The sequence below is a fragment of the Tyto alba genome, unplaced genomic scaffold, assembly GCF_018691265.1.
Source record: "Tyto alba isolate M040663 unplaced genomic scaffold, T.alba_DEE_v4.0 Super-Scaffold_10, whole genome shotgun sequence".
NCBI lineage: Eukaryota > Metazoa > Chordata > Aves > Strigiformes > Tytonidae > Tyto > Tyto alba.
Genome location: NW_024881262.1, coordinates 22,429,982 through 22,451,731, shown reverse-complemented (window position 1 = coordinate 22,451,731; position 21,750 = coordinate 22,429,982). Strand labels below are relative to the sequence as shown.

Here is a 21,750-nt window from a genome sequence, read left to right as displayed (position 1 = left end):
CTGAAAGTAGCACTGTATGTGAAATGATGGGCAATACAGTATTCCCCCAACAGAAAATCTCTAATTTCTCTAATCACTCATTTCTACTCAAATTGAAAAGTTCCGCTGTAAAGTCACGAGTGACAAAAGACCCTGAGAGATGCCAATAACACCACAGTGATTCCTGTAATGTTCATACTGAAAACAGAAAACATTTGTCAAGTTTTGATTTTTACAGACTCTTAGTTTGATTTACAAAAACAAGCAGTTACTAGCAGTCAGGAAAGTTCAGCATGGCTGTGCTTAACAGCAGGAGGAGCCAGGTGAAGTTTTGCTCCCTACCATACCGCTGGGGGTTGGAATCTGAGCTCCTGTGCTTCTGTCAGAAAAACTGCTGATGAAAGTAAAGAAAGTAAAGTAGGGATGCTTGGTCATTCAGGAGCTTAGATAACGCTGACCTTTCTTTTCCATGTGCTACTTGGCTTACTACATCAACGCTTATTTCCTTCTGTCAAAATCTCAGCACCTTTCCTTTTTTAACTCCCTCACCATGCTTCTCTCCCTTCTCTCTTCCTTTTAAGCACTAGCACCTTCTTCACATTTGCTCTTTCAAATGTATCTTCCTGGCACTTCTCACTTCATCTCTTACTTTTCCTCCTCCCTTGACACATTTCATTCTGTTGCCTGTGGGTCATCTGTCTCATGATATTGTTCATTCTTTGGACACTATAGCCTTTTTTCCAATGGCCTGTCTCCACAACTTTAACATTTAGATCTCAATCTGTATTACAAGTAAAGCATGTGTTAGCATTACTTCCCCTTCCTGAGTCAAGAAAACACCACTGAAGCTAGTTTAACATAAAACCAATGCAATTACGTTCCCTGAGTTCTCCATGCACCAGGTGAAGCTATCCTCCTTTCCCAAATGTGTCATGAACAAATTATTTAGAAGTACAAAAGGATTGGCTGTAACCAAATACTAACGTACACTTAATGGACTGCAGATTTTGCAGGATGTTTAAAGTTTCCCCTCTGATCTCTCTGAACTTTGGCCTTCATTTGTTTATACAGGCAGAGGCCAATAGGTCATACCACTAAAATCAGCAAATTGTTTACACATATGGCAAGCACGCATGGAGCAGTAATGTAGTCATGGCTACAACCATAGACTGCACATTAAAGCAACTGATTTAGTTAAAATAACAAAGATACAGTGAGTCCACATTCATGATGAGGAGACCTTCCAGCGCCATGAAACTCAGTATGAACTAAGAAATTAATTGGTATTTCTTCAGAAGCCAATGCACACATTCCAGCCCAGTCTATCCCAAAGACATTTACTGTAACAGTGCTCGTTTCATAAAAAGTGGCAGCCTTTGACATCATCAGTGTCAAAGTTTTACAAGTTCTTAAGCGCAAGTGCTAATTCAGCACTGTGTCAGTTAATACTGCAAAGAATATAAAAGTTTACAAAGTGAGTCTGGAGAAGAAGCAGTCACTGAAGGTACATGAACTCCACACAGGCTGCTGGGCTGCGTTTGTTTAAATGCCGGATTCCAGTGCGGTGCCCAGGCCTGGATGATGCATTTCACCAGAAGCAACTTACAGGGGAGAAGTCCTCTGTTCGGTGAAAATAGATTATTTTCATAATACTTGTGCTAGCATTAAAACTAAAATTGGCTATTTATAAAAATCATTAGGTTCTTAAAAAAACCTAATTCCTAAGCCTTTAAAAATTACTTTAACCCTAATAGAGAAAGATATTTTTAAAAGCCTCTCCAAACAGCATATTTTACATAATAAGAAATACTTGGAAATGAGATCTTTTCAGAAACATAAACTGTTTCAGCCTTGAAAGGGTGAACAGGGTACTAATAGAATCCCATACTCTTCTTTTGATGGATCGAGAAAGGTATTTTTGAGAGCAACTATGGGCTCTCTGTTTAAGAGAATGTCAAAAAATAAAAGGTAAACACTGTAAGAAATGAGGAAAAGAACCACGATCTAAAATAAACGAATCACTTTGTCTTGGTTAAACATACTATAGCTGTCAAGCTTGCTGAAACCACAGAGAAGAGGAAGCAATTTTTTTTACCTTCAAGATGCTGCATCCAGGCTTTGTGGCCTATTCAGTGGCATACTGAATAGGTATACAGAGGTGTGGCATACATAAGAAGAATACTGTTATACATACATAGTTACTTTTTATTGAAAATCAGAAGCACATCTGCTTTATATTTCAAGTCCAAACAATACATACAGACATGAATTCCCATTTGCAACGGAGATGCAGAAATAAAAATGTTGTGAGAAAAATGCAACTGCGAACCTCAAACAAAAATTATCCTTTCTAATGTTACCCACTTGCTTGCTCAAAATACATTTTGGTTTCATTAAAGTGATTTATATAAAATAATTTTTGTGGCCAACCAATGATAAGAAACTGGCAGAGACAGAGCTAATAAGTAATCTCTGTTTTTAAGAAAAAGCAGCCTATAGATATGCCAGGTCTGGAAGTTCATTACTTTCAGAAAGAAATGGTCGCATAAGGCAGGGAGATACTCTTATATTGTTACTCACCATACAAGTCTGACACAGCTATGAAACTTGTGTTTTCTTAGGCACGTACATGAAGACACAGGTAAAGCTTTGACTAACTGATCTGAGGTAACACTGGACACCTGCCTCACTCAATTCCTGCCTGCTAAATCCACTCTGAAGAAGCAAAATTTTACCCAGTGCTCCGACCTAGAGAACGATCTTCCTGTTGCAACAGACACTCTTGAGCACCAATGCTGAAGATGTGCAACTCCAAACAAGTCACGCAGAAATCAGGCCAATGTGCAGAAAGCAATACAAAAATGCTTAGTTTGTTACAAATTATGAACAGAAAATCTCTTAGGAGTGTGGTCGTTTTATCTTCTGTATTTCACCACCAACTAACATTTAAAAATAATGTTTAAACAACTGAAAAAATCCTCATAGTTCTTGTAACATGAAATTCCGTTGTGTCAACAACCTCTAAGGTCTCAACCCTGAGTTTCAGCACTGAAGATTGAAATGCCCCATCTCACCACATTGGAGGGTTTTCAGCAAAAATCGGGTTTGGTAACAAGCCTGAAGATAGATCTGATCATCACTCCCACCCCAAACAATATGAAGTTAAAGACTAAAAATTACTTGAATTCTCTGTATATACACAAATCAAGACAAGGGGGAGCTTTGATCCAGTCCTGTCCTTTCTGGCAGGACTTTGCATTTGTTATCTTCAAAGGGCAACACAAAACTGAACCTGAGAACATGGGGACTGTCAGGCTCCGTCAGGTTTCCCTGCTGGCTAACCTGGGGAAACTACAAAATACACCAGCTCACACACACAGAAGACTGGGGAGAAGATTCAAGGGAAAACTGCTTACAGAAAAGGAAGACGAAAGGATGACTTGCAGCAGAACTTACCACCTTTTACCAGAGTGAAACTATCCGGGAGAAAGTGGGACACAGCGTCATTGAAGGCTGACGAGATCAGAATTATAGCTGCAAAAAAGCAAATCCCGTTCTGACACTTGCCAACTTCTAAGTGTTTGACTTCACAGCCTCAGCATTATTTTAACATAGTGTTACTGCTGGGGCAGCTTTCCTCTCGTTTATGCAGGTAAGTAGACAGCACCATCACCACTTTCAGTGGAACCATCTGCAGAACAGAGAAGCATTTCTGGACATGCTCTGTTTCAGGCACATTGCCTGTCAATTTACTGTAGAAGTACAGATTTTGCCATAATATGAAGACTGGTATATAAATTGCCACTCACCACAATATATTCCAGGAAGATCAGGGTCTTCTCCTGTTTATCTTTTTAAAGTAGAATTGCTCTGAGACCAAACCAGAAATTAGGTTGCTACCTCCCTCTCCTAACAGAGAAGCTACACTGTCTTTAAGGGAACAAAATGAGGCCATCTGCAGAAAGAGACTGTGATCAGATAAGGGAAGAAACTCCCATGTCCAGAGAGACAAATGAAGTAGTATCTTAAGGAGAAATATAACTTATGAGGTAACTTGTATGAAATCATAATCAAAATGGACAAAGCACATGCATTTTTTGGCAATAAAGTAAATATATCACTGGATAGTGTAATGCAGAAGCATTACTATTTGCACTGAAGGTTGGATTTACACTGTACAATGCCCAACAGCAATACAGATAAAGCAAATCCAAAAATAAATACCCTTTACAAATTTTCACTTCTAATACAAACCTGCGAGAATTAGTTCACATCACTGAGAAATGCCAGCATCGTAGCTCAAGCAAATTCATAAAAGGATTAAGCAAGGCTATCAAAATTCTAATTGCTATTTTTGATTAATAAATACGATGTTCAAAGTGCCGCTTTAGATTGCAACATTCACTTCAATTTTGAGAATGGAGTGCTGTTGCTCTTCAAGGTTCTTATTTCTTAAAAACAGGATACATGGGCAATCAGTGGATACATGACCAGAGCACATTAACGTGCATTTTTTTCCTTAAAACTGTCCTATTTGGCAGTTGCCATGGCACCTTTATGAACCAGAGCAGGAAGCACAGGTGTATCAGGATGTAAATAAAGCATAACACAGCTGGGGACTCCTGATGCCTGTTCCTAGCCTTAGGAACTACGGAACTTAAAGTATGTCAACACCTTCTTATGTTTTAGGGCAATGGTAACTGGATTCCCTGCTAAATAAACAAACTAGACTGGGTTGTAAGGGAGAAAAAAAACCTGTTGTCTGGAAAGCTAATGAGTGCTGTCCATTGCCTGAGGAGTCTCTTATCACTGGAGGTCTTAATAGGTCAAAGATGTAAAGAACAAGACAAGGCTAGTCTTCGAATCAGAGGAGCTTGAGAAGGTCTACATACTTTCATAAGCAACTATTTGCTAACAGCCGGAAGTCATTAGATGATTCTTCGCAGGATTACAATTCATTTGTACAAATGAAAAAAATACGAATATTCAACATTTACCCAAGAAGACCATTACAAAGACCATTCACCATTAGAGCTAAAGACACACCCTTAAATCTGAAATGTCCTTACTCTGGAAAAGTGACACTGCACCTAATGTTCTACTGTTACAAAAACTGCCCTACCTGAATTGGGGGGGGGGGGGGGGGGGGGGGTGTGTAGGTAAGAATTTATTATCAGTAAGAGCGTGGTAACATAAAAGAAGAGAAACTCAGGTGGGGAAGGGAGTAAAGAAGCAGGAGGATTGAAAAAAGAGTATCTTGGAGAGAGATGTAACGCACAGACCACCAGAAAGGGGCAGGAGATAGCTAGGACAAAAAACCAATTAACCACGTGGCATATTCTAGTGACAATATAGTGGTTTAAATCTGCAGAGGAAAGCCTGGGAATCTAATTAGAAAGCGTCAACAAACTAGCATTAAAGGACAAGAAGTGCACTTAACCCAGGGAAGAGGGGTGCATGTGGAGAAAGACCAAAAAAACCCAACAATGAACTGATTCCTGAAGTAGGAACTGAAAATGCTGTTTCCTGTTGAATTATCTCGAAAGCTAAAGATTGCTTCTTTACAGCATTAGCTGCTTAATTACTACCGCTTCACCCTCTGATTGCATGTCTGTAGGGAAAACTCTTCCTAAGGTTTAGCAATGCTGGATTTTCAGAGTACATTAATTCCACTGCAATCTCCAGAGTAACATGTTATATAAATATCATAAACCAAACAGGTTTAGGTAAACAAAAAAAAACTGTATCAGTGACCAGTGGGTCAAGGGAGGGGATTCTCCCCCTCTGCTCCGCTCTGGGGAGACCCCCCTGCAGTGCTGGGGCCAGCTCGGGGGCCCCCAACAGCAGAAGGACACGGAGCTGCTCAAGCGGGGCCAGAGGAGGCCATGGAGATGCTGGGGGGGCTGGAGCAGCTCCCCTGGGGGGCCGGGCTGAGAGAGTTGGGGGGGTTCAGCCTGGAGAAGAGAAGGCTCCGGGGAGACCTTCGAGCAGCCTCCCAGGGCTTAAAGGGGGGGCAGGAAAGGTGGGGAGGGACTCTGGATCAGGGGGTGTGGGGATAGGACAAGGGGTAACAGTTTTAAACTGAAAGAGGGTCGATTTAGATTAGCTATGAGGCAGAAATTCTTCCCTGTGCAGGGCGTGAGGCGCTGGCCCAGGGTGCCCAGAGCAGCTGTGGCTGCCCCCTCCCTGGAAGGGTTCAAGGCCAGGTTGGACGGGGCTGGGAGCACCCTGGGCTGGGGGAAGGGGGCCCTGCCTGGGGCAGGGGTTTGGGGACTGGGTGATCTCTACGGTCCCTTCCAACGCAAACCATTCGGTGATAATCCGTTTAAAAACTTTAATTGAAAACCATTCAGGGGGAAAACCCAGGAAGGCTGATGAGAGATTATGTATTTCTCCTGGCAGTTAACAATTCTGCAATTTTGACTTCGATTTCCTTATAGTAAAAAGGCCTCCAGGGGGAAGAATCCATACGTTAGAGACAGACCAATGCAAATTAAAATAAACTAGGAACAGTAAGAAAGAACGAAGAAGTCGTGCTTAGCTCCAAAGGTTTTGTTTTAGCTTACCATCATCACCCTTATTTCACAATGTTAGACGCATGCAACCTAAGGTCTTATAGTTCAAGGGTTAAGTTGTGGTCTCCTGCAAGGCCAAGACTGAAAGATTTGAAGAGACACCCCCTATCCCAAACGTTCTGTAGGTGTATCAGCTAAGAGCGGGGACATGCCCTGAGCCCCCTCCTCACTCCTTCCCCACACCGATGCAGAACCACCCCAGGGCTTCGTCCCGGTGGGCTGTGGGTGTGCGGGCAGCCAAACCTCAGAGAGGCAGGAGCCAAAGGGATCACCCTTCCCCCAGGCAACCCAGGGCAGAGAGGGGGATCCCAAAACATGAACTGCTGTTCCTGGGCCTCCCTGCAGGAGCAGATACAGCCCCCTGAAATTAGCCAATCCTGTCCAAACATCCTCAGCTTTATGTTTGCACCAACTCTGCAGGCACAGCAAACATGCTGCCAGCACATAAAAACAGGACCCCACAAATTCTGTTTGGATTATGGCTTTAATCCCCCTGTTCAGTCACTGTAGGTAATTTTGAAGCACTTACTCTGAATGATACTTCTGTTTAATTTGGGGATGCAAACAGTAAGAGATGTTAAAAATTGGCTATATGCTGCAAGGCAGCAGTCAGTAACAGCTGACAGAGAGCCTGTGGACCCTTGTCCATAAGTAACAAATACTACAAGAAGGATCTGTAGGTTAAGATATGAACTGGTACACACAAGTGTTTTCCATAAATTACATTTCTAAATAAAATCCTCTTTAATACAAATGCTTCCAAGCTCACTTTTATTTTCAAAACTTTATAAGGGCTATACAAGGTTTAGCACAAAAATCACAATGGGCTATCGATATCAAGCACAAGAAGTGCTTTTGCATCTAAACGGCAAAAAGAACCATAAATACCACACAAAAGGAAATAAACAGCCATAGAATATTTTAAATTAGTTGTACTATTAATAAGGGAAATTGAAGGTTACTATTTTGAAATCAACATTCCTAATTTTAAGAGGAGGAGATGCAGGCATAAAGATCAGCCAATGTCCCAAATGTCTCATAAGTGTAATTTTTGGATCTAATAAAACATCGGATTAAGACAAGATAGTTAAATTCTGAATGGAAGAGAATATGGAAACTAATAAGAACTAGTGTTTTTCTCAAGAAGTCTTACAGTCTATTTTCAATCAATACAGGAGTTATTATTTCTAGAACTTAAATAAGCAAAATAAAGTCTAAGAGTAAAATATGGCTGTGCTGGACATCAGACATTATTGAAAAGTTGGTTGGGCAGCATTACTGCAAAATCTTGCCAAATTTAATCATCTCTTAAGAAATAGCTTTGTGGTTTATAACTAGAAACATACAAATTGGCAATAGTGGGGTGTGATTTTTTTAATCTTCAGCTTTTGTAGTCTGCTCAACATGTCGTAACACAGCATTCTTCCTTCCTTTACCATGCTATTTCAAGACTTTTAGAGCTTATTTATACAATGACTTATCCTTCCTTCATGCAGGTGCACAACAGTCAAGAGTTTTGGCAAGCATTTGCTAAGTTGTAGCTTGCTTTACAGTTGCCCTGATCACACAGAGAGAGCATCTCTAACTAGGACACATCCCAGAACGTACCCCAACCAGCTGCTTCCCTCCAAGGCAGCAGCTGTAGCAGCCAGCACCGCACTTTCATCAAGAGTGCATGTTACAGGATGAAGAAATTTGGATGCGCTACCAGCAGGCTCTGCGAGCGATGGCCGGCAGGCTGGTGCTGATGCACACCTTCACGACGCTGGCGAGAGCGTGCTGCGCTGCCGCAGGCACTTGGGACAGTTCCCAAGCCCTGCAGAGCCCCACAAACCCTCCTGCCAGCACTTGGTATTTAATTTCAACCAACTCTATGCTATCACACAAGGAAGGATGGAAAATCTTTCTGCAACCCTCTCCTGTGTTCTCCCCATCTAAGAAGATACTAAATTCTAAATTCTGTACCTGTGAGTTGCATTATCAAATTCTATGTCTATGGATCACCTATTATTATTATATAATACAGAATACAGACCATCTGCTTCATACCAATTCAGACCAGGGCAAAACTGGACCTGTAATGGACTCTTATAAAAAGTCAAAATTCCAACTATTCTATCAGGTATTTTTAAGGATCAAAATAAATCATTGTATTCAACTCACACAATGACCAAGTCTTCCACCACAGCACTGTTATATCGTCCTCCCACCTCTTTGTTTAATCACCTAAGTGCTATTGTGTCAGTCATGATCTTCAATGTACATTTATAAAAAAGTGTTTTGCTATTTCTCTGTTGCATTTTATAAATAGTCTTCAAGACACCTCATCAGACAACAGATATAAATAGCCTAGCTGCTTTTAAACATGCATGCACCCTGATGAAAAGAACATCTGAAAAATAACATATACTGCATTTATGTTATTTGGTTTTTTTAAATTCTTGAAATAAGCAATGAGTCAGAAGTCTGCTGTAAAATTCTGTAAAACTGAGGCATCAGACAGACATCAGTGTGGTAAATACTGACTGCATTTGGGCAAGCAAGTTTGTCCTGGGAAGATTTCAAAGTGCTGCTGATGAGCATTACCCTGTTTCCCTGCCTTCCCTCGCAAACCCTGACAAATATTTGCAACTCTGAGTCTCTCAAATGTGAGTGAAAAACTGTCTTGTGAAAGTCACAGCACATCATCATCTAATGCTCAGAGTAGCTTCTGAAGCAGAATACTCTGGGTATCAGATGCAGCTGGAAGAACTACAACTGATTCTAGCTACAGTATTATTCTAAGGGCAATATCTAGAGTCCAGAGGGTGCACAGGTTCCTGATCCTTGACCTGCAGCTTTATCCTTCTATGACTCTGCCATCTATGCAGTAATTAACATACTTCAAAGTCTGCATCGTCTCTATACCACTGCGACATATGTTTAAGTTCACTGCAGCTGCACAAGGCCATCATTTGATCCTTTCATTCTTCCATTCTGGCAAGCCTTTCACTCTTTGCCAGGCAACTGAAATACACGGGTCTTTGAAGTATTCAGAGATCTTCTATTTAAACAGAAAGTATTGAAAGCCCTAGAAATCCCTGCAGTCCAAGTCTCCATTTGCTCTGTAAGACACCACATAAACAACCATTGCAATGTGTGGTATGCATTCTGAGCAGTAACAATCAATCACTAAATAGCAAGTTACAAGTCACTGTTTGACAGCAGTTTCAAGAATAGCTAAGTTACTACTGCCAGATCTACTAAAAGCTGCAATCAGTGTGAGATACTTGGGGGGTGAAGGGGAAGCGGGGAGAAGAGAGACAGAATTTGAAAAGTTAAAAAGCAAGCAAACAACAACAAAAAAAAATCCCACACACATTTCTGCTCAAATGTATTTAAAGTTGTGAATGGAACATGAGCATCTCACTGTTCTTTAAGATCTATCCCAAATTTCACAAGAACTATAGAAACCTGTACTATGAAGTGCTATGAGAGTGAACATGTTGAGTGCCATGACCAAACTTGCACTGCTTCACAAGGGCTGGATGGATAGAAATACCTTTATCAGAGCAGAAGTGGTGTTTGCTTTAGAGCACCAGCTAAACAAGCTACTTTGGTTTCTTGAATGTTGTTTTTGTTGCAGGACAGTAACAGATCAGTGGACATGTGATAACAAATGATGTGATTCCAGGATGTCAAACTGCCCCACAGCAAAGGGGCTTTAAACTTCCTCTTCACATGATCAGATTAGCAATCAGGGCTACATAAAAGTTTAGTTTACAAGTTTACTTTTAACCATGGGTTCATGCTTTAAAAAAAAAAAAAAAAAAAAAAAAGAACCACAAAGGAGTACTATGACTTTCTCAGGGATAGTTTAGGAAGCTATCCTGCCTCTTCCAACAAAATTGTCCCACGAGAAACCGGATGGGAATTTTTCTATCTGCCACCTCACAGACCACAGCTATCCTTCTCTACTTAGACCCTTTTATTTTATAATTTCTACCAAACTCATTCACATCCTTCTCCTGTGTTTTCATCTTTGTAGAGCTCCCTTGAGCAGCCCTGCAAAGGCTACAACAGGAATGCAGAACGATTCCTTGTGTGGACATGGTGGATCAGGCTGAGCTGTACTTTGCTTAGTTTGGCAGATATTCCCAGTATTATAAAAACTGCTTTCACACACAAACACTCAGTTTGCAAAAGCAACTCTCCTCTATCACCCTCAAAAAAAAAAAAAAAAAAAAAAAAAAGGCTGTCAGCACACCACTCTTTGCAATGTCTGAATAATTGCAAAATACTTATGATCCTCCACTACTCCCCTGTATGAAAGCACTCAGGAAGCTGCCATTTAGCATCTGGCTGTAATAACCTACAGGGCTTCTGTGAATAAAGATTCTTTCCCCCAGTGCTTATTACAGATGTTTTTGAAAAGGTAATCTTAAATGAGGTCAAATTATTTAATTATGTTCCTAATTTGTATGTCAGATGTAAAGCTAATAAGCAGAAAATTAATTTTTGACAGAAAAAAAAATTAGACCCCCATCCTAATTGGAAAGAATAGTAAATTCCTTTAGAAATTATTAAATGATGAAAGGCAGGTGTTGTAAAAACAGAATAATAGCAAATCTACAAGACCAAGTTCCATTCATAAATCCCCAAAACCAAGTAAATTTCATTCAGTCTATTTTTGTTAAATCTACATATTTATATTCATGCTTCAGATAGTACAATCTTAAACAAGAACAAAGTTCCACTTACTACCTCGTTCAGCCTTCTATTCCCCAGTTCAGAGCAGCTGATGAGCTGACTGCAGATAACTGGGCGCGACGAAACGTACACTGTGCTGTGCATGGACCTGGCAGAGCACACATCTTCCCAAGCACTGAGAAGAACAGGGTAAGACCCAGTTCTGCAACTCATCTTCTGGTGGGCTACCACTTTGAGATCACAGCAGCAACATGCTGCTCCTTACTATGTAATGATTTAATCTGAGATTACTCCTCTAGGTCAAAAATAGTTAATGCTTATCCAAACCCCCGCATTTCTGGAGAAGAAAACACCCTGAGAGAGCACCTTCTTAAATAAACTAAGGAACGGAGCTCACTCTCATAAAAACTGCTGAAAGCAATTATTTGACCTGAGTTCCCAGATTCTTGGGGATCCACAGCTGCTTCTGAGGGTCCTGGGAAGGCAACTACACAAAGAAGGCCTACTGGCCTGACTTCAAGTATGTTTATGCACACCATATAAGAATTCCCACTATTACAGGAAATTTTTACAGGATCCACAAATCCTATTCGAAAACCACAGATTTAAAACATATCCTCCAGTCAACAAGAGTTTTACTCTTCAATATACCCAGGCAGTTTCTCAAGATCTTTTTTCTCAGCCTGTTCACTTCCTTTGGCCACAGATTTCTTGCTAGCCTGCTTGCCAAAAGGGAAGATATTTTGTACAATCCATACCATCATCATTACAAGACAAAACTGATAGATATTAATTGTGGGCAGTAACTATGGGATGCAGTCTACTCACCGTGGACATTCCACTCCCCTCCCAGCACACTCTAGTCACAGCAAAAGGAGGAAGAAAAAAAATTCTACATGAGCAAAGTTGAAAGTGTAATGAAGAAATAAGGTAACACTTACGGTCAAGTCCATTGATGTATCTCATTGTAATTTCACAGTGCCCCCAAACCGCACTGACTATGGGGTAAAGTTTTTTCCCTTTCAGTCCCCTGAAGGCCACTCCAAGATACTGTCCATCTACCATGAAGCTAAGCGTCCCTTCATCCATATCCAAAACCACCAGTAAGGAGTCTGGGAGTACAAAAGACTCATCTGGTTCCAAAAACACAGGATACGTGACCCCAGGCTGGTTTTTACAATTGTGGTAGAGTTTGTTGCGCCCCAGATCCCAGCCCCACGATTCACTGTTGCTACCAACCAACGACGTGTATCCCACCGAGTGCAGCGGAGCTTCGGCCGTGGAGACACCCACCACAGCATGAGTTCCTCGTTGCCGCGTGGGCCAGTGGATTTGCCAGACATGCAGGCCTCTCGTGTAGCCAACTTTGCCCCGGATGCAATCTGTGCTTTGGGCAACTGGGTGTCTATGAAAAGTGAGTTTATCATCTTCCTTTACAAATATATTTAAGGAGCGATCTTCATTGTTCCAAGCATGTTTATACTGGACCTCCAGCTTGGCGGGGGGCATATCCAACAGCATGTCCAGTCGCGCCGGCTTGCAAAAATCCGGGCCTCTCAGCTCTCGTTTAACAGGTCTATAAGGGGGCTCCCTCACATCCACAGACTTTATGCTCCCTGAGATTTTCTGGCCCATTGCTTGGCTGCAGATTTACAAAGGAGAAGGAAAAGTTGACTTTGGCCCAACGTTACCTCATGAAAGCACTTCTACACTGAGCCAGTGACCTGACAAGCTGACTGGATTTACTTGTCCTGTTTGGAGCTTTTTAGCAGCAATGTTTTCAGAGAAAAAATGCTCCTGAAAAAAAGCAGAAAGTTTCCAGTTAGTTTAAGAAAGCCAACAGAAAACCCACAGCATATTTTTAAAGAACAACTTCTCATCCCTAGTAGTTATTTGAAACACCAAAGCTGACAATTCACCACTTTTTGTTCAGTATCCTACAGTGCAAACCAGCCTGCCAGCAGGATACTGAGCCCACCAGCGTACAGAGTGCAGACAGTCATTTCCTCCAATTCATAATAGGATGCAGACATTCCCCACCTTCTTCTGCCCTTCCACCTATTTTGTCTGGCCAAGTTCACAGCGGTCCTCAAGAAGGCGTACGCTATTCCCCAGCAACAGTGATAAACTTTATGTTCAGCAGTAGCTTCACTTTCACTTACACTTTTGTTTCATAGTCTTAGGAATATGCACGATGTCAGAATCTCCTTTTATTTCTAGCTGTTCTCTTCCCTGGGCCCTAGCAACAGAGGGTTCAGCTTTTCTGTCATTATTCAAGCACACAAAAGCAAATGACTGCAAAATTTAAATGTTTCCTTTTAACATACCCCGTCCTTAAAAGAAAAAACAAAAATTCATCAAGCTTCAGTTTTTTATAAAGGAGCTTAAAAAAAAAAAAGATGGAATGAGCAAAGAACAGCCATGGAAGGACAAATGAAGAATGGCACTTTCAGTTCTTTGGCAGACTTTTCTAGTGGGCAGCTACTACAACTGCGTATGTTCTTCATAATACTGAACAGTAGGCTAACCCACATTTTCTGTATTTTGGTATTAGGCTGATGAGAAGGACTGGAACACAGTAAGATACACTAAGGGGAATACACGATTTTGAAATGTATTGTTTGTGTGCTTCCGTAGACAAACATGGTAATTTAACTGTAAGGGGTCAAAAGCACCCAGGAAAGAATCTTTGCAGTCTGGATAAGTTAGATTACCTGAGCTTTAAAATGTGAATCAGAGTGCAAAGGGAAGCCAAGAACCTCTAAAAGTACTAAAGGAATAAAAATGAGGACAAAGTGCTATAAAATCAAGTAGATGGTTGACATGGGATCAAATTAAAAAGTACCTGCACCAGCAGACATCTTCTGCCTTCTAGCAAAATAAGTGCCAAGCCAGGAATGCTCAAATATAGATGAGTAGACCTGCTCTTTTTTTACTGACAGAGTGATGAAGTGTTTCAAGAAGCAGCAAAAATCACCAGACTCTCAAAAGCCCAGGTGACAGCTGGTTTTCATAAAACACCCAACAGCAGACAGGGGCATAAATGTCTTGCAGGATTTTACTTGGTAAGCCACAAGTCTGTGTTCTTCCTTTTAAAGAACTTCTACCTCAAATATACTGTCTCATTTCAAAGATCTTTTCTGAAAGAAGATGAGTAAGAAACATGTACTCACGATGGAAGGAAATAAAAAGAGAAGTCTAGGAAAAGAACACCTGTAAAATTTACCATTCAACCATGTTTTAGAAGTGAATTAAGTCCTTATATTATTTACCATGGCAAATACCATGTAAATAGTTTTCTGCATGTATTAAATACAGAAATGAGACAACACCTGCATTATGCGAGTTTCCTTTCCAAAAAAAGAAAGTGAAAAGTCGATTTTCAAATCCATGACAGTTAAGTCACTGTATAAAAAAATAATATTTTCCAGTAGCTGGTCCCACATTGCTATGCGCACACCTGAGCATGGAACAAACACCTCTATGAACCTAATTTTAATCTTTAAAAATCAAAACTAAACATCAGCCCCTAAGCCCCCTTGTATTATGCTTGCACAAGGATTCAGAACAATTCACAGGAGTTCCCCACATGAGATCATCTTGAACATCCTCCTTCCTTCCTCCCAAACCATGTAAGAGGAATTTAAAAGTTTAAACAGTAATTAAATTTAAATTGACACTTGCCATTTCCACTACTGCAGAAGCACTCATGGGTTGTTTCAAAGGTACAATGGCAAATTTGGCCCACCAAAGCAAGCTCAGTACTTGACGCCACACTAATAATCCGGGGGGAAATGGCATAGTGACGCTAATATACACATATGGAAGCAGTAGAGAGTAAATGTCATCAGGTAAGCAAGCTTTTCTAAGAGGACACATGCTCAGGGATTGGGTAGTTCCTTTGAAAAAGGTGTGTGATTATTTGAGCTTGAAAGAAGGATATGAAAAGGGAAAATGTCAGATGTTCAAAGGGAAACTCAGTGATTTCTGCATGTGATTTAGCTCTACATGCCTTTGAAAATTTCCTCTTTAAAGCACAAGACAATTGCCACATTCCTGCCCGGGTGCTATGGGGAGACAGCCGGGGAAGTCCTCAGTGCATCTTCCTGTATCACTTCCTGATCACATGAGAAACTAAACTTGGCACCGATGTTTACCTGGCAAATCACCAAGAGATTATAAACACTAAAGTGACTCACTTGGCAAGCCACAGACATTCTTCCTAATGTGCCCTAAACTGTAACAGAAATAGGCTGCTAATAGATAGATAGGTAATCCAGAGGAATAAAATGCATCATTTTAAGTACCTTGATACACACACAGCTGTGCTTTTACTCTGGGATGCGCTCAGTACACACTTCAGTTTGAAACGCTATTTTACAATATTAAGTCTTTCTTCATACACAGACATTACCACTTCATTTATTACATAATGTCACATTTTGCCAAATTGCTTTGTATGGACATAGGACTGAACAACTTTAAAAATCTTGCAGTTACTAATGCATTCAATATGCAGCAGTTCCTAAACAGCAGTACAGCTCAAAACCTACTTTTCATCAAATAATTTCTCCCACCCTCCATATTATACTCTCTTTCATCCTAGTTCTATGTAGCTGGTAGTTGTTCTGAGCTTCTACTAGAAGGCCAACTACAACCATACTTATCTCATTCAAGTATCAGTGGACTTGAACAAGTAAAGGGGGCGGGGGGGATCAACATTTAATAATTTGTACTGGTAGAGCAATAAAAGTGTAACCCTGTGCTGTCACCTAAGAGCTCTGATTGCTACTACTTAGTAGTAGCTGACATGAAAAATTCACATGAGGAGGCAGTGAGGGGTTGCAACACACGCCTCGGGCTCGCAACCCATGCAGCATTAACGTGAGCTCCACAGGGAGCCACTCACGCACAAAGTCCTCCTGGCAGCTCCCAACCTCCAGTTGGCTGCTTGCAGGCGCAACCCGTCTCAAAGCCAAGCTCATCTATTCTCTTTTTTTTTTCTGCATGCTGTCCATGTACACCAAGCAGACGGCAGAGACCCACGCTGAGGTGAGCACCGGCAGCAGAGGCACCACCTCGTCCTTCACCCCGTCAGGAGCCGGTACTGGAGGAGCGCAGCTTACCAGGGCCCATCTCCACGGGCAGACAGCCCCTCCCGGCTTCCACCGGTAACATCACACTGCCAGCACAGAAGCCTCGGAACCGTCCCACTCACACCATCACTGTCAGGATCTCCAGGCAGCTCCTCCCCACCGAGGCGTGCGATGGCGGCAGCTGGGGCTGTGGGAAGGCACGGCGCGGTGCTCGGGCGGCCAGCGGGGCCACTACCAATTCAGCGGGCAACAGGCCCCGGCCTGGCTGCAGGACTGGACGGCTGCCCCACACAGCATCGGTAAAAGCTGTGGGTTGACCTGAAAGGACAGGAGATAATTCTTGTCAGATTATGTGCTATTCAAGCCATATACAGAAATATTTCTTTGTAAAACCTTCTTATCTTCTGAATTAATGGAAACTTGCCACAGCACTGTCATTCAACTGCTGTGACTTTTTGTAATCTTATACTACTTAGAGAAACTTAGATTTCCTTGCCTGTATCTTTTCACTAGACGTAAAATATTCTGAAATTAAGACAACGTGCATTTTCACTGTATAGTTTTGCTTTTAAGGTTTTCCCAAAGCTTTCCTCTTCCAGTAATTTCAAACCACTACAAGAGTTAGGAAATAAGAAAATATTTCCATCTGGCTTAATATATGACCTTGCTGTTAAACCTGTTTAGTGACCACAACTGAAACACTACATTTCATCTGTTATCCCTGTGATAAAAGATACTTTGTGGAAAATAAAGTACTATTTTTATGAGAAGAGAAGAACCACCACATTAGTACACTCCTTCAACAACGGAAAAATCTCTCTTAAGACAACTGTTAGTTTTTGCAACTTAAATTGTTTCTGTCTCAGTTGCACATTCATGCCACACTTTGTCAGGATATGATGATTAGATTAAACATACTGTACAAGAACAAGCCAACTCCAAACAGGAAAACTGTGTCAACGTCGCTTAGCAGTGTCCTCATGCAGACTGCCAAAATATTTCGGGAAATTATTCACAATAAAACCACAAATTATATTTACCAGAGAAAGGCTTGCTGGGACATCACTTTGCTGTAATTAAATAGGGTGTGTTTTTTAACAATGCAGTATGTTGGCATCAGTAGACCATAACTGCTGATAAAAGAAACATGCTTTCTGCAAAGTCAGCTTTCAGCCTTCATAGCTGTATTTCCCTCTGGATTATGAACTAGAGGTGCAGAAAACTTGAAAAACACGCACAAGAAATGACACCACATAAATGCAAATCAAAACTACAGTAAGAATGTCCTAAGGCTTAGGTGAATTCTGCTAAATTGACACATACCAAAAAAGTGAGAAACACCTAGGTGAGTCCCAACTAACAATACTAGTTGGTTAAACTGCCTGTCAGAAAAAACAAGGAAGGTAATCCCTCTATCAGCCTTTTAAACTTTTACACAGCAGTTCCCACTCTTTTTGCTACTGACCCTCATGGTTTCCTTCCTGCAGCCAGACCTCACTTCCACCTCCCCTGCCCACCTGGGCTTTGTCACCAGCAAGCAAGGACTCCTGAACACTAAGAGAGTTGCAACAGGAGACTCTGAACCAAGACCTCTTCTCTGTGGGCACCAAAATTGTTTGCTCCTCAGATGCCTGAACAGAACCGATACGCTAGGCGTTTGAGTAGTCTGAATCTAACCCTGGTACTAATGTCTTTACAGCAGGAATACAAATCATGGAACAGTTTGGGTTGGAAGGCACCTTAAAGTTCACCCAGTCCCAACACCCCTGGCATGGGCAGGGACACCTTCCCCCAGCCCAGGGTGCTCCCAGCCCCGTCCAACCTGGCCTTGAACCCTTCCAGGGAGGGGGCAGCCACAGCTTCTCTGGGAACCTTGTGCCAGCGCCTCACCACCCTCACAGGGAAGAATTTCTGCCTTAGATCTAATCTAGATCTGCCCTCTTTCAGTTTAAAACTGTTACCCCACATCCTATCCCCACACCCCCTGATCAAGAGTCCCTCCCCACCTTTCCTGTCCCCCCTTTAAGCCCTGGGAGGCCGCTCTAAGGTCTCCCCGGAGCCTTCTCTTCTCCAGGCTGAACCCCCCCAACTCTCTCAGCCCGGCCTCCCAGGGGAGCTGCTCCAGCCCCCCCAGCATCTTCTTGGCCTCCTCTGGCCCCGCTCGAGCAGCTCCGTGTCCTTCTGCTGTTGGGGCCCCAGAGCTGGCCCCAGCACTGCAGGGGGGTCTCCCCAGAGCGGAGCAGAGGGGGAGAATTCCCTCCCTGGCCCTGCTGCCCCCCCTGCTCTGGGTGCAACCCAGCACATGGGTGGTTTCTGGGCTGGGAGCGCACATTGCTGGCTCACAGTCAGTTTTCCATCCACTAACACCCCCAAGTCCTTCTCCTTGGGGCTGCTCTCCACCCACTCCTCACCCAGCCTGGGTTTGTGCTTGGGATTGCCCTGACACAAGGGCAGGACCTTGCCCTTGGCCTTGTTGAACTCCATGAGGTTTGCCAGGGCCCATCTCTCCAGCCTGTCCAAGTCCCTCTGGATGCCATCCCTGCCCTCCAGTATGTGAACCTGCTGAGGGTGCATCAATCCCACTGTCCATGTTGTTGACAAAGATGTTAAACAGTGCTGGGACCAACACCAACCCCTGAGGAATGTCACTCATCACTGCTCTTCACTGAGATACTGAGCCACTGACCACAACAGCTGACCACAAAAAAGAAGCAAAACACCAGCTCTGCTGTGCTGGGCAAGTTGATGAAGAAGGTTTTATAAATTCAAGAACAAGGACTTTTACCTCCACCCAGACATGTAAAGGCATGAGGCCCAGCATCTATCAACTGTGTTCCCAGTGCGCAAACAGCTACATAACCATGACAACACTGTTTTGAGGGTGACAATTAATTAAGCACACTTTTGGCACCCTAAAAAAATTGGCCAGCTTGGATTCAACTATAGATCCTGGTATCCAACATTGTTGATTTATTGCCCAGTTTGAACAGTGTTGGCTTCCCCTGTCAAACTGGGAATATACAGTAACAATCCGACTAGCCAAAAATGCTTGGCTACTCTTAACTATCTGGTGCTACAGATAAAATTTTATGCTGCATGCACACTTAGCAAATGACATTTAACATGTGGGATGAACAATGTAGCAGTAAATCATGACTTCTTCAGTTCCTGAAAGGAATGCAGATCCTGAAAATCCCAAGGACATTCCTCCGTAAAGAGTAACATGTTTTGTAATGTTACAAAAATGTAATTGTTTCAAAATTTAAGACAAGCTTGTTATTAACACAGACTGTGCATTTAGCTGCTTGGAATTAGAATAATGTGAAATACCACACCATCTGTACCACCAGAGTTAGAAGCAGTTTAGTCATATGATGAAGAATTCAGAAAGAATCTTGAGTAGCTATGAATACAGCGGAATGTATATTTTTAAATACTTCCATCTACTGTACTTTGAAACTAAGCTGATTTTATGTTTTGGGTTGGTTTTATGCCTCACGTCTCTCTGGTACTGAAAGTCAGTTTTAGAGGCAAATGTTTATATTCTGAAGATACATGAAAGATAACAAAAACTCACTTCAATTCTGTAAACAGGTTTTTTGCATAATGTCTTCTCAGTTAGAATACAGCAATGTAATTTGAAAAACAAACAGTAACATAATACAAGAAAAATTACTTTTTTTAACTATGCAAGTACTTTTAAGACAGCAACATTTCAATTCTAAAGTTACTGAAAGGAAACATTTACTTTTTTTTTTTTCAGGGTATTTAACAGGAATACCTATGTGATTCCACAATTACCATAAACTTACAGATGTTCAAACCACTACCTCCCTTCTACCACCTCTTCCTATTCATTCTTCCCTTTTGTCTTGCAGCCACCTCTGCATTCAAATGGTCTTGGTGATGGGCCTGTCTCAGAAAACTAAAGTAGGCAAAACCTAGTATTTTATTTTGCCACGTTATTTCCAGGTAGATAAGCCCTCTGATCTGGCACATCAGACAATCATGTAAATGCTTACTCTGGCATAAAGGAAGAGGCAGTGCGGGGGCAGCAATAGAGAGTGGAAAGGCAGAACTATTTAGGCAGCAGCCCAAACCATGGAGCAACTTTCCATAGTCACTTCAAGCTGCCCTAAGTGGCACAGCTGAACTTCATACCTAAATTCAGTGCAGCCACGAGCTGCTTACATCTTCCTCACCCTTCTAGCACAAAATCATGCATCTTTCATCCTTCTGCCACCCTTCTGTTACAGTGAATACCTTCCTGTCTTTCCTGAATGGCTGATGTAGCCATTTTGAATATTCAAGCGTCAGGGTTATATTAAAAGAGCAAATTAACACACAAAAGAGGCTTAACGCTAAATTTGAGAATTATGTTTTCAGTTCTGCTTTGCATTTTACAGTATTATTTGCCATTCTACATTTCTACTCAGCCATGCTTCACCAAGTACGTAATACCAATAGGTGTCAGACCACGTGAGATTTAAAGCCCAAGGAATAATTAAGTTTTAATGCTCCAATTTCTCTCCAGTCATTACTACTTTTCACCAGCATAATACTTTTTCAGACAATTATTTTACATTTTAACTCTACAGCTTTGTAGAGGATCAATACCCTTACAGCTTCAATTTCAAAAGCAGAACATCCATTAAACAATGACCTCGGATGTGGCTGAATGACTTCCCACTACCTCTCTTCTGCTGCAATTCCTTTTGCTGTAATGTACAATGGAACCAGGTGGCCTTTAAAATGAAAGAAAAGTTACAAAGCCATAGATGAGAAAAAGACTCCTGGAAAGCATCGTTCTTCAGCCTAGGCAGCAGGAAATCCCCGGAGATGTGCCAGAGATGATCCCCAAGGGGACTAAGGGAAGGTCCAAAGATTGTAGAAAGCAAGACAGAGGAGAGTTCCTCTAGCTTGACACAACTGTTCACCACACCTTTATTGCAACTGCAGAAACTGCAGTAACATGCTCTAGTGAACATCTGGCCCCTTAGCTCAAGCTTCAGTCCTGGTATATTATGCGTGCCAACATTTTCCAAGCCTGGTGAGTCTTTCTAAGTCATGACTGAACTTAGGTCTACAACTGGTTTTCTAGGGGCACTACCATGATGAGAATGGGGGTAAGTATGAACACGCATTAATAGCAGCTCTGTAGCCTTCTACAGCATCACAAGGCTGTTGTAGACTTAGACGCTACAAGAGATGGCTCTGCTCTCACAGTGCCTGTCTGTATGTTTTGCAGTGGATGACTCTAGTGCTTAGCCTCTGTACCATTTATAAAAAGACATTCACTAACAGCTTAAGATTTGCAATGCTCCTGGAATGGCCAGGATACTTTGAGGTCTTCTTTTGCTCCTAAGCCTTACTTTGTTTAACTCTCACTTGAATTGACACGGCAGCATACA

General features: G+C 41.9%; 1 protein-coding gene across 7 annotated transcripts in view; it reads right to left on the bottom strand.

Moving 5' to 3' along the window:
* Positions 1-21,750, bottom strand: part of SPSB4 (splA/ryanodine receptor domain and SOCS box containing 4) — a 168,946-nt gene that overhangs the window by 54,852 nt on the left and 92,344 nt on the right. For 5 of the 7 annotated variants that reach the window (XM_033005500.2, XM_042800977.1, XM_033005505.2 and 2 more), the window contains 2 exons: positions 16,370-16,657; positions 12,185-13,040 (listed from right to left, as the gene is read on the bottom strand). In XM_033005500.2, the coding sequence (XP_032861391.1) occupies positions 12,185-12,878 (694 nt within the window). In that variant the 5' untranslated portion in view covers positions 12,879-13,040; positions 16,370-16,657. The remainder of the gene's footprint in view (positions 1-12,184; positions 13,041-16,369; positions 16,658-21,750) is intronic. The other 2 variants (XM_033005503.2, XM_033005504.2) reach the window with 2 other exon arrangements.